The sequence below is a fragment of the Ambystoma mexicanum genome, chromosome 6p, assembly GCF_040938575.1.
Source record: "Ambystoma mexicanum isolate Mex_15411 chromosome 6p, UKY_AmexF1_1, whole genome shotgun sequence".
Lineage (NCBI taxonomy): Eukaryota > Metazoa > Chordata > Amphibia > Caudata > Ambystomatidae > Ambystoma > Ambystoma mexicanum.
In genome coordinates, this window is record NC_090935.1 from 889,520,962 (window position 1) to 889,534,081 (window position 13,120).

Sequence of the window (13,120 nt, forward strand, 5' to 3'; positions counted from 1 at the left end):
TGTGTGGAGGGCAGTCCTGTTTTACAGGGTCAGAACCAAACCTATTTGAAAGGCAAGCCGATTTTCCAGACCCTAAGATTGTTCAGAAAGGAAACTTACAGATGGCCTTAATCCATCAAGGGAGAGAAAGTTTTACCAGATTTTAATATATATAAAATTAGGCTTCTCAGGAGGTTGTAGTGGACATAGACTGAGGGTTGCCCGGTCTAAACTCCTTCCTGTGTGATCCCTCCACCTTATTTACTGGATATTTGCAAGGTGCCTATAAAACAAATGGTGTTTCAAGGTGCCACAAGACAAAAAAGGACAGGGTGCGGGGGGACAAGGGACACAGATACAATAAGTTGTACAAGGTGTGACTTGGATCGTCAGTGCAGAACAAAAAGTGTGAGGGAGGGGCGGGGTGGGGTGGGAGTGCTGGTCTGCGCAAAAAAGTGCTCAGGTGGGAAGGGGAAAAGGGAGACGTGCAAGTGCTAAGGGGAGGCCAGAAGGCAAGTGCCAAGGAATGCAGGCGAGTGCAGGGAAAGGGGGAGGGGTGAACTTGGTGGGGGCCTGGGGCCCTGTAGTACTCTGAGGGAACCAGGCAGCCCATGTCCCTATTTGCAACAGGTTTTCGAGTCCAAGATCTAAAGCACGCTAGCCCCTACTAGCCAAGTCTAAGCTGGTCTAAGGGAATGCCTTTGCTTTCTCCTTCACCCTCAGTGTTTTCTAATGGGACCTTTGCCCTCGTTTGCTCTGGGTTCTCCCAAGAGGATTTCTCACTTCCCTCACTCTCTTGATCTATCTCCGTCTCATTTTACACCAATCTCTCTCCTGCTCTTTCCCCTCACGGCCTCTCCTGCATGTTCTCCTCCCACATCCCCTACTTAATATCGTGCTTCCTACACTCTTCTCCCCCAACCTCTGATCTTATTAGTTTCTCACTTCTCCTTAATCTCTTCTTATTTCTGCTTTACTTCTCCTTTCTCTCACTTCTCCTTTCTCTTCTTTCCCCTACTCCTTTCTCACTTCTCTTTTCTCTCCCTTTCGTTTCTCAATTGTTACCTTCTACTTCCTTACACTCGCTTGCTTCCCCCTCATCCTATCCCTTCTCCCCCCCTTCTGCCCTTGCACCTCCCCCCCCTTCCACCCTCTCTTCCCTCATTCACTCAAACCTTGAATTATAGTTTGATGTATGTACTTGAAGTTTGTCAATTGATAGTGATTGGTTCCTCCTGTAAATGTATGCCATAGGACTACCTGCCACTCTTGATTTCCTTTTACATTGATGAGTAATGATATTTCTGATGATTGTGTAACCTGCCTAGATCACCTGCTATGCATAGGCCGACATCTAGTGGAAGCTGCAGAGTATTACAGTTGTTTATCGAAATTCGAAAATGGATGTCTGTTAGGGAGAATTCTCTGTAAAGGCTAATTTCCCAAACCTAATGAGTCCCCCAGCAGCTTTGCTGGATTTTTGGGGTTTATTTTTTTCTTCTGCTAAGAGTGAGACTCTTTTTCTCCCACTCTTAGACATGATTTGAGGTGTTCCTTTGACTTTGTACGTGCTTCATGTGTTTTTTTGGTATGTGGGTTACAAAGCACCCTCCGTGCCGTAACCCAGGGGTGTCGTAGCGACCCCCAAACATAGACTCCATACCCTGGGACTGACTACTGTCTCCCAGGGCATGTAAAGTCACCATTGGCTTTACTAGTCTTAAATTGTGAACAGAACCAGTACAAAACATCATATTGTGGACGTACTGGTCGGGTCAATTCGATTGCCCCGGGGTCTGTTGTTCGAGGGGGCACTGTCCAGTCCCCCCCGACCGAGTTTTGGCTGGTGGCAGTGCATACTACTTTTTATATTGGACCGCGAATGTTCCTATGGGATTTTCCCATTGCTTGAGGCTACCACTTTTCAAAATAGCCTCGAACATACTGCTGGTTTATTAAATTAATATAAATTCACCGGTTGGTATTTTTTGCCGAAACTTGGTTCCAAAATGGCGTGTGTGTTCGCTTCTGTGACTCCAACCCAAGTCGAGCCCTTTGTTCCACTTTTTGGTGGGCTTCTCCACAGAAGCCTCCAAAAGTGGTGTCACGCTGTCTGGGTACCACAGGTGGTGTGGGAGGGGGTTTAGGCACCCTGGACTGAGTTGCCTCGGCAACTCAAGTCGCACTCTTGTGTGATTGGCCCAAGTGGTGAGCCGCCCGGCTCACCACTTAGCATGTTTGAGTGACAGCTAGACTGAATGAATGGGGGTTTACTGCATAAAAGCAGGGCTTGGGGGACTGGAACTTCAGAAGTCGCCACAGGACCTAAAGAATCCAAGGAGGGAGAAGCCGAGCCGACCTGCAACGACGACACCACCGGTGGAGCCCTGCTGAACCGTCTCACCACTTTTCCCGACGACAGAGGAGATCTGAATGACACCTGGCCTAGTAAGATCGTTGTCTGTCTCCCCTTATTCCCCCCCCCCTGCCTCGTCGCGCCTTGAAACACTTGTGTATAGGCGCGTTACAAATGCCTTATCATATCATATCTCCAGTCCGGGGAGTCTTCTTCCTTTGACTGGTGGGGATGACCAGTTTGCCCGTCTTTTCGCCTTCCTGGACCATCTCGTGGCCGCCTTGCCCGTACCAAGCACCCCGGCAACCGGAATACCACGGTTTACCACTACCGCGAAGAAAAGGGTAGTACCTTGTAACCGGGAAACTCTGCGGCTGGTTTCTTCCCTGGCAGTGCAACGACCTTCAGCTTTCCTCCACGTCGAGACCTCCTCTTCCTCTGGACGAAACACCGACTTGCACCCGCTGCCAGGAACAACTCCCCCCGCTAGAGCGTTCTTCCCATTCTCAGGTACTGTGTCCCGCCTGGCTTCCCTTGCGACAGATCGTTCGGGGTGACAGTAAATCCTCGACTGTCTAACCTGGGTTAGCCTCGGGCCTGTTAACTAACTTTTCCTGACTTGATCTCAATCTTTTACGAACTATCTACAAAGACTTTTTGGGCATAACACCACTGTGTGATCCTGGACACATTTCGCTTGCTCTCTCTGAGTGGGCCTGTCATTTGAACTTCCTTGCTCTCCAATAGACTTTGCCTAACCTGCCTCACTTTGGTTCTTTGAAAAGTATTGGAATTTGTGTGCTTTCATAACTTTGCCTTTTCCCTCCCTTTTTCCTTAACTTATTAGAGTGCCATCTTATGTTAAGCGCTCACCTCTGTCTGAAAATAAGTGGTGTTTCTCATTAAGACTTGTCTAATAAGTGATTATGGTTGTATATATATAATAGTGACTGTGTTGAAATTACTTACCTCTGTGTGTGCTAGTGTAATTTACAAGTGTGTCGTTAAATAAATAATATACTTTTACACCAAAGCTCTGGTCAGTGTTTGCTTGTGCTACTGTATCTCTGTACCTATTGTGTATACTCTATATACTGCCTAACTCATCTTGAGAGAAGTCTGACTGCTCAGCCACAGCTACTAGGTAAATCTGGGTGGTACAGACTGCTACCAATTGGGTTTACTGCCAACCACCTGTAGTCCTAAATCTTTTGCAGTGGTCCCTAAGGGAACTGCACAGGTTTCTGCTTAACAATGTAGAAAAGGGGCGTGCCAGTAATACTATCCTTATTGTGACGTCCCCTGTACCCATGATCCCTCACGCGTGTAGGTCCCTCAGATTGATTTTTTCTGCCATTGTGAGCAGTCGATTTTTGCGGAGTGCATTTTGGCTTACGCCATTGACCTTTATAACTTAAGTTAGTACCTCTTTCTGTCCTTTACCGACGCTGTGTCGATGCAGTGAAGACTCCAGGAAGACTATGAAGCTGACCGTCGGGCAAAGATTTCGACGGTGCCACCCGGCCTTGGAAGGCACTTTCGGCCTCTGCCTTACATTAGGGAGAGTGGGGGGTGGACATAAACATGTATATTCCCACCATTTCCCATTGTCGCCCAGCTGCCTGCCAACAAAATGGAGCGTACTCCTTTTGAATTCTGCCCATCCTGCAATAAAAAAATATACGTGGGTCGACAAACACAGGGTGTGCAACCTTTGTTTACACAGCGACCACGAGGCTCATTGTCGGGACTGTAAACTGTTCCGACCCAAGACCCTCAAGGACAGGAGGACAAAGCGTTGGGCCCATCACGCCATGCAGGCAGAGGCAGCCATGGACGTTGAAAGGGCGTCCAGCGAAGGCAGCAACTCCATCCCTTCGGACGGCAAGGGTGATGGGGAACATCAACGTTCCCCAGTGCCAGCTCCCGACCCTGACAGAGAGGACGGCGGTCCTGTTACAGGGAAGACACCCGGGGGCAAGGGCACAACACTTCCCCACACTAAACGCACTCCCCACAGCGGTGCGAGCAAAGTCGCATGCCGAGAGTCGTCGACGAAGGGCAGATCCTCTGATGAGAAGTCCTCTGAGTGTCCCGAACGGCCACCTCACGACAAGCCCGCTAAAGCTAAAGACATTGGACTCAAAACCCGCCCGGCCTCACAGCGTCGAAAGTCGCAGCACACGCCATCTCCACAGTCGAGACTCGACCTACACCGGGGACAAGTCCAGGGAGTCAGGATTGACCTGTTCTGCTGAAGAACAGACCCCCAAGGCCCCTACCTTGACCCCTATCTCCAAGAAAGTTTCCTCCAAGAGCAAGGATCATAGAGAAAAGCATAAGTCCAGCTCCTCTAAAGATAAGGACTCTGGGTGGGGAGGGGTAGTGATAGGAGAGACGGACCTAGAGAGCAGTCATCCACCCGAGAACCTGTGGTTATTCCTGTCCAAGACACCTCTGAAGAGCCTGATCAAGCAGAGCAGCCTGATCCTATCTGTGTAGATGAGGAAGAGCTATATCCCACTTCTACCCCTGCCTACCCAGGGGCTATCCCCAGTTCAGCCTCATGGACCGCACAGGATATTGATAGTCATGAGTCGTAGGACTTGTTTGGCAAATTTTTTCGATGAACATTCACATGTTCTCACAAATCTTGCCAACACGCCTCCCACTACCTAGGCGTCTGGCTCAAAACAGCCTCTCAGTCCCAATTACCGGTTCAACCGGCTAAGAAAAGATCTTTTCCCCCAGTGGCACTGTCTGTGGAGCCAGCCCCCAAAACTCCCAGCCTCTCCTCTGGCCTGTATGACCTGGAAGCAGCGGATGATGAATACATGGATGAGGATGAGCCTTATTATGACTACGTTGAAGAGTACGATGCCGGGGGTGGGGAGGGGGAAGGAACGATCAGGATCAAGACGATACAGAGTCAGTAGAAGAGGCCCTCCTTTACCTGACTCCCCGGTGGACAACCAGACCCTGTTCAATGATATACTCCTAAGGGCTGCAGGGCATTTCGGGATCGAAACGCAAGAGATCAACAGGATAAGGATTTTGCAGACAATATCTTGGGCAACAAGAAACCTGCAGCCCAATTTATTCCCCTGCTTAGTTCAGTCCAAAGAAGGATTCAGCCTTCCTTAGAAATGCTGAATGAAACCAGGGCGGTAATCCCTAGAATTGAGAAACTCTTCTGCCCAGCACCTTCCGACCCTTTATATATATATATATATATATATATATATATTTGGTCAGACTCTTCGGTAGTTACCACTAACAGGAAGAGAGCTTGTACCCCCTTCGCATCCTCCGAAGCTCCTCCAGACAAGGCCAGCAAAAAACTGTATGCCATGGGTAGGAAAATAGCATTATCAGCGGCATACCAAGCGCGGATAGCAAATAATTCCACCTTACTATCCAGCTACGACTGCACCAAATGTGATGAGGTGACGGCCCTGGCAGAGTCAGCATCAGAGCCACTTAAATCCAAACTCTCCCTTCTGGCTGTTTGCTTGACAACGCTACAAGAAGTAATCCCTCAGTTAAAACCGGGTTATTACATGGCAACATTGGACATGAAGGATGCTTACTTTCATATTTCAATGTTCCCACGCACAGAAGATTCTTGCGGTTCAAAGTAGCAGACCAGCACTACCAGTTCAAGGTGCTGCCCTTTGGGATTGCTTTGGCTCCAAGGGTGTTAACCATGGTACTGGCGGTGGTGGCAGCGCACCTACGCAGGGAGTCAATCCCAGTGTATCCTTACCTGGACGACTGGCTGATCACGGGAGAAACCTCCGATCTTTGCAAGCTAAACACGCAAAGAACTATAGACCTTCTCTTCCAATTGGTCTTCTCAATAAACGAGAAAGTAAAGTATGGTACCAAACTCATCAAAACAGTTCCTAGGAGTTGTATTAGATAGGAAAACCGGCTTAGCCTTCCCGTCCATGGAAAGTGTACAAAACATACTTCAGCAAATACCTCAGTTTCAAGCCGTTCTCCGGATAAGCGTACGCAAAGCAATGAGTCTGCTAGGTATGATGGCATCATGCATTTACCTGGTCCCCCACGCACGCCTGCGCATGCGACTAATGCAGGCGTGGTTGGCGAAACAATGGTCTCAGGGAAGTGGTCAGTGGGACGATCTAGTGGTTGTTTCGCCAACACTGGTTCTGAACTTACGCTGGTGGTCAAGGGAGAATCTGCTCAAGGGGAAACCTTTCCACGAACCGGAAGCACAGGCGGTCGTCAGGACTGACGTCACTTTCTGGGTGGGGGGGGGCCCACTACCTTCACTACACACCACATGGCTTGTGGTCACAAGAGACCGCACAAGGCACATAAACATACTAAAGTTATTGCCAATCCTCAAGGCACTACAAGCCTTCAAAGAACATCTGGCGAACCAGTCGGTACAAGTCCTAATAGATAGCACTACTGCTATGTTCTGTGTCAACAAACGAAGTTACATACTCTCCAAATCTGTCCAAGCTGGTGCAGAAAATATGGAAGTGGGCATTCAGACGAGGGATGTCCCAATCCTCCCAACATGTTCCAGGGGTACTCAACACTCTAGCGGACTCTCTCAGCAGAAGATCCTCTGCCAAGAGAGCACGAGTGGCAACTGCAAGCAGGCGAAGTAGACCACATCTGCTCTCTTTGGGCCTACCCCTCTCTAGATTTGTTCGCTACAAGAAAGAACAAGCAATGCCCAGACTTCGTGTCCAGATTCTCCCTACCAGACACCAAGGGGAACGCCCTATGGATGAATTGGGCAGGGAGATTTGCTTACGCCCCTCCCCCCCCCCCGACTCCATTAATCAGCAGGGTAGTGAACAAGATACACAGGGAACAGATGACACCCATCCTAGTTGCTCCTATGTGGGCGAGACAACCATGGTATCCACATCTGCGCAAACTGGCGATGAGCGACCCCATCAAGCACCTGTTGACTCAGCACGGGGGGGGTCAACAATACATCCACAACCTCACACTTTGAACCTGGCAGCATGGCTCCTGAAGTCATAGAGTTCGGACACCTTAATCTTACACAACTGTGAATGGACATCCTAAAAGAAACACGGAAGCCGAACACCAGACACTGCTATTTCCACAAGTAGAAGAAATTTGTCATTTGGTGTCAATCTATGTAGATAAACCCCTTAGAGTGTACGCCATCACACATTCTTACATACATGCTCCACCTGTTGGATTCAGGGTTGGTCTTTAATTCTCTTAAAGTCCACCTAGCAGCTTTAACAGCATACACCACCTCTCAAAGGAAAATCTCATGGTGGAAAGTGCCAGTCATTAAGGCATTCTTGGAGGGAGTAAAGAGACTACACCCGCCGGTCTCTAATCCCCCGCCTGGTTGCGATCTAAATTTAGTACTAGCAAAACTCATGGGACCCCCCCCTTCGAGCCTTTGCATCAGCCTACTCTTAGACACATAACCTATAAAACTGCCTTCTTAGTGGCAATTACCTCCATAAGAAGAGTCGGCGAACTCAAAGCCTTGTCAGTGCAGGACCCTTTCTTTATCATTCTTAACGACAAATTGGTTTTACCGACGCACCCTACGTGCTCACCTAAATTAATTTCCAAGTTTCACGTAAACCAGTCCATCGAGCTCCCGGCCTTCTTCCAGAAGCCAACAAACTCAGCTGAGGTCAAACTCCATACACTAGATGTGAGGAGGGTGGTTCTCTACTACGTAGATAAGACTAAACCGCTGAGGAAGACTGATCAACTGTTCGTCTCCATGGCTACAGGCAAACGGGGAGAACGGGTTTCCAAAAATGCCATCTCCAGATGGATGGTCAAATGTATACAACTATGTTATGCATTATCAGACAAAACACTGCCTGTAACGCCAAGATCCCACTCCACACGAGGTACCGGGCCACACTAGCCTTCATTGCAAATGTCCCCCTAGACAGCATTTGCAAGGCAGCTACATGGAGCTCAGTTCATACCTTCACTCAGCACCACTGCATTGACACCCATTCCAAGACAGATACACAGGTGGGACAAGCAGTTCTGAAACATCTATTTGCCGCTACTCCTTTTCTTGACCCACCACCTTCTCATAACACTGCTCGCTAATCTATGCATGGCATGTGATCTAAGCAGATTAAACCAGCATCAGAATGAATACATTACTCACCATAACCGTATTTGTGGTGCTTGTATCTGCTTAGATTCATATGCGCCCACCTTCCTTCCCTGAGAGAAGGTGCATAGATGATACATGAGCTTTTTATATATCTGCTTGGAAACTCTGTACTCGCGCAACTCCTCATGCTACCACATTTCAGAAAAAATACAATCTGAAGGACCTACACGCGTGCGGGATCGTGGGTACAGGGGACATCACAATAGGGATAGTAGTACTAGCACAACCTTTTTCGATGTCCATTTTCGAATTTCGAAAAACTGTAATATTCTGCATCTTCCACTAGATGTCGGCCTATGCATAGCATGTGAATCTAAGCAGATACAAGTGCCAGAAATAAGATTACGGTGAGTAATGTATTCCATAGGTGCTTTGACAAAAGTCAATATAAATTAGATAAAATGTAACTTGACAATTGTTGTGTTCTATAGAGCAAGAAGTACATAATAAAATGGTGTGACATTTTCCTTTCACCACTCTTTTGGCTTCTCATAGCCCCCCACTATTAATGTAATGATTTTTGTTTTCTTTCATAGGTTGATACATTTTGAAGTGTTCAATTATTTTTTAGGATCAAAATGAATTGTCACAGAAACCTTCCATTTTTGTTTTATCTTTCCTTCCAGGTGTTTGAAGAAACTGGTTTCGATATCAAAGACCGCATGTGTGATACAGACTACATAGAACTGAAAATCAATGATCAGTTGGCACGCTTGTACATCATTCCAGGAGTTCCAAAAAACACAAAATTCAACCCAAAAACAAGAAGAGAAATCCGGGTAACTAGCTATATACTAGTCAAGATATTTGGTCAAAGGTTTTCTTTGTAGGGCAACAGCTAGCGTATCACTTTGAAGGTTTGCATTGCAGACTGTAAAAGAACATTTTAAAGATTAACACCACTACACTTATTTCAATGAGTAGTATGAACTGTAAACATTTGACTTGTAACAGATCAGTAAAAGATGTTATTCATGTTAAATCTGAAAATGTGTAATCTGTGTCTCCGTAGCCTCTTGGTATTCCTCTTTGCTGGTTACAAACTTCTTACTCGAAATAAGCTACAATAAATGGTGTAATATTCCAACATTGGATACTTTATACAGTCACATGTTTTGGACTTTTTAAAAATAATTAGTACTTGCTGTAGGGCTGCGCATCCCCCTTACAACATTCTTTAAAAAGCAAAGCTTTCCCAGGATATCATGAACCTAGTCAACTGTTTTAGTGACTGTTTTGTTTTTGAATTCTCTTTAATTACTAGGCTCCTCCTCCATCTTTCAAGGCTTGATGGGGTTGCCAACCACTGCGTCCTTCCGCTTGCTCCCCCACTAAGTATTTTTTTCCAAAATTATTGTAATGATTTCAACCAGAAGCAGAGAAATTTTATAACGCAGTGAAACTAACAAATAAATGTGTTCTGTAGCACTCAACACCTTCCCTTCCTAACACCTCCCTCTCATACCCCATGGAATCGTCTAATCTCTTCAAGTAAAAGGAAACACCTTGTAGATAGACTGGTTTGAGCCACAAGGCAGAATCCCAAGCACGCACAAATAACATTCAAGTTTACATTTCTATGACACTTCAAGTTGAACACTAACACAAAAATCAACATCTTTGGATCAATGTACCCTCCCACACAAGCATTGACATAGCCCCCCCACCCCTCGGCCTCCAGTCACCCACGGTATTCTTTGTATCAAATTTAAAAGTCTCTGGGGGCATGAGATATATATATATATATATATGCTGTGTCTAGAAAATGAAGAAAGGTCTGCTACTTTTCCACAAAAGCTGTTCACCAAGCTGCGTGAGTATCGTGGATAATGTGTCAATGGGTAGTGAGGGCCATAGCTTGTGCCACCATGGATCGATAGGTGGTGGATTGGGTTTTCTGCATAATGTACCAATCACCAACTTCGCTGCTAGTAACAGTGTTTTTAAGGTCTGTCTGAAGTAGAGAAAAAAAACGAAGAAAACAAAATCACAGAATTGCTGTCATGCCAGAAATGCAGGGAGACCTGCATCGGTTTTCATTGGTTGTTCAGTGTCTCTCCTTCCAAGAAAATCACTAATAAACATTTAATCTAAAAATAAACTTCCAGCAAGTACCAAATCTTCATACCTATCCAAAAATGTTTTCCAAATCGCATTAAAAATCTTTTCCTTTCCCATCACTTTGTATGCAACTCTCTCCATAGCGGCATCAGTGCCGTTTCATTCAGCTGTACCTTTACTCCCTCTCAAAGACTGGTGAGTCCAGATCCTATTTGCAATTAATAGGTGTTGATCATAATCTCCGTAAACGCCCATTCTGATGTCGCCTTAGCATGTCATCTGTTTGGTGAGCTGTCAGATACTCATGCTGCCTGTTAGGCAAGATTGTATGCAGTACCCTTTTGGGTGCACTACAACAACCCTGACATCCTGGCAATAGGAACCCAACCTTTGGTATAAGCTTGTACTACATAGGTTGGTAGAGTGTTGAGCAGCCAGGCTTATCTCAAGAAGGGTCAATATGAGCTGTCGGGGAGTTACACAGGGATTCACAGTGACCAGTATTCAATTAAACACTTACACACAAGGTTTCTTGCATAAACCACTATTAATTTAAGTATCAGTCAGTTAAGAGACGCCTTCTTCAGAAGGGAGCAGTATAACACTCAAATATACTTCACAAACTACACACATCTCTAAATCAATTAGTAACCTTTTGGGATGGCCAACAGACACAACCTACACCCTGAGGTGACTTCAGTAGCTAGGGTGCTGGGGACATTAATATATCACTGTTGCATTTAGAATCATTTAGGAGTAAGCCAAAGGAAAAGGTTATTTAGAACATATAAGAGACCACAAATATTCTTAAGCAGGCAAGATCACCTAATAAGAGTCATTCAGTAGAACAGGCTAAGCCAAAGTCAATGGGCATGTATTTAATTAATTGCTCTACTGGAACACTTCCACTTTACCATTGTTTAATCTATTCTCATGTAAAAGTTTCACTGCATTATGTTTATGAAGTTATGACTTTATGATTGTATATTACATACCTTAATAAAAAAAAATTATTAAAATCAAAGTCAATGGGCAAAAGTCTATATGCGCTAAAGTACTACTTTGCAGGTAAGTAAGAAAAGTCTCGGCACAATGTTTTAGAAGTCTTTGAAGAAAAGGCAGAATCTATGTAGGGCCACAAGCCGTTAGCCTTGTGAGTAGTGGAAGATGCAAGCAAATCTACAGCAAGAGACAAGTTCTGACTTTTACAGTACCTTTTGTATTGAAGAAAAAGTGCAGCAGATGACTTCTGTTCCTGAGTCGCTCTGCAGATCTCACTGTTCTGGGCCTCAGTCGTGAGGACGAGAGAGGGGACTTCTGGGGACTCCTGCACTGCAATGGGTCGGTCACCGCACGCAACCAGCAATCTTCAAACAAGTGGCTATTCGTGTTTCAGCTCATCGTGTCTACCACAAACTGCAACACTGCGGTTCCTGGCTGTCGAGATGGGCTTTCCTTGCTTCTGGGCTCCCGCACTCTGTTGAGGGGGCTCAGGCTCGGTCAGTGCTGCTTCCTGGGATTCCAGAAAATCTTGCTGGAGCTCTTGGCCAGCTTAAAAGCAACACACACAATCTGGTGTTCCACTCCCTGGCTTTTCGGTTTCCAGCAGCAACTCTGTGGAAAGTCCACCAGTTCCGAGAGAATGTCCAGGTGGCTTACTTTGGAGTTGATTGGTCCCACCAACTCAAGGGTAGAAGTCGCCCTTGCAGGGGCTTCTCTGTTGATACGAATTTGGAGTTTCAGCACAGCAGCAGGGTTTCACCGGGCAAACCAACGGTCCAGGAGTTGCAGCAGGCATCCTCTTAAAGTTCTTCTTCGGTTCTTTCGTCCAGTGGTCGACTCTGCCTTCCAAGGCAAAAGCCTCGCCTTTTATTCAGTTCTCTCCCATTCATTCCAGCCCAGCTATCTGTCACCCAGCAGGGTGGCTGTCCTTGCCGGACAGTCATACGGCCAATCACTACAGAGTGCATTTGGTTCTCCTAGGAGACGAAGCACAGGGAGTCTTGTGCACTTCCCTCACTTCCTGCCTACCCCAGACACCCTGGAGCCAGAGGCGGGCTTCATTCGTGAATCCCGCCAAAGGCAAAGTGAACAAACAGACAAAACCTGGTTTGATGCGCAGAGTAAATCTCAAGAAGGACTTTTTCACAAAGAAATGGCAAAAAAAGAAAACCGGGCCCATTTTGACAAAAATGGCACCCTTGGGTGCTTGACTGCAGCTGCGAACGCAGCCTGCGGTAAATGCACACCACAGTAGTTAAAAGTAAACCACTGCCACCAGCCATTCATCAAGGAAAGGTGAACATAAAAATGTTACATGAGAAGCTAGACAAAGGGGATGCGAAGTAACCCCTCCAACACCCTATTGTAAGATAGTGTGTGCTGGGTCTAGAAAGTTACAAATGTCAGTAAAGTCAATTTCACTTCACTGCTCTGGAAAACCGTAGTTTATCCCAGAGACGGTATTTAAACCTTTGGGAAATCTGGAAGACTTCCCTGGGTCACTGCACTGAAGGTGCTGTGTGGCCCAATGTAAAAGATGCCTA

General features: G+C 46.3%; 1 protein-coding gene across 2 annotated transcripts in view; it reads left to right on the top strand.

Moving 5' to 3' along the window:
• Window positions 1-13,120, top strand: part of DCP2 (decapping mRNA 2) — a 660,306-nt gene that overhangs the window by 311,275 nt on the left and 335,911 nt on the right. For both annotated transcript variants that reach the window (XM_069625507.1, XM_069625506.1), the window contains exon 5: window positions 9,140-9,292. In XM_069625507.1, the coding sequence (XP_069481608.1) occupies window positions 9,140-9,292 (153 nt within the window). The remainder of the gene's footprint in view (window positions 1-9,139; window positions 9,293-13,120) is intronic.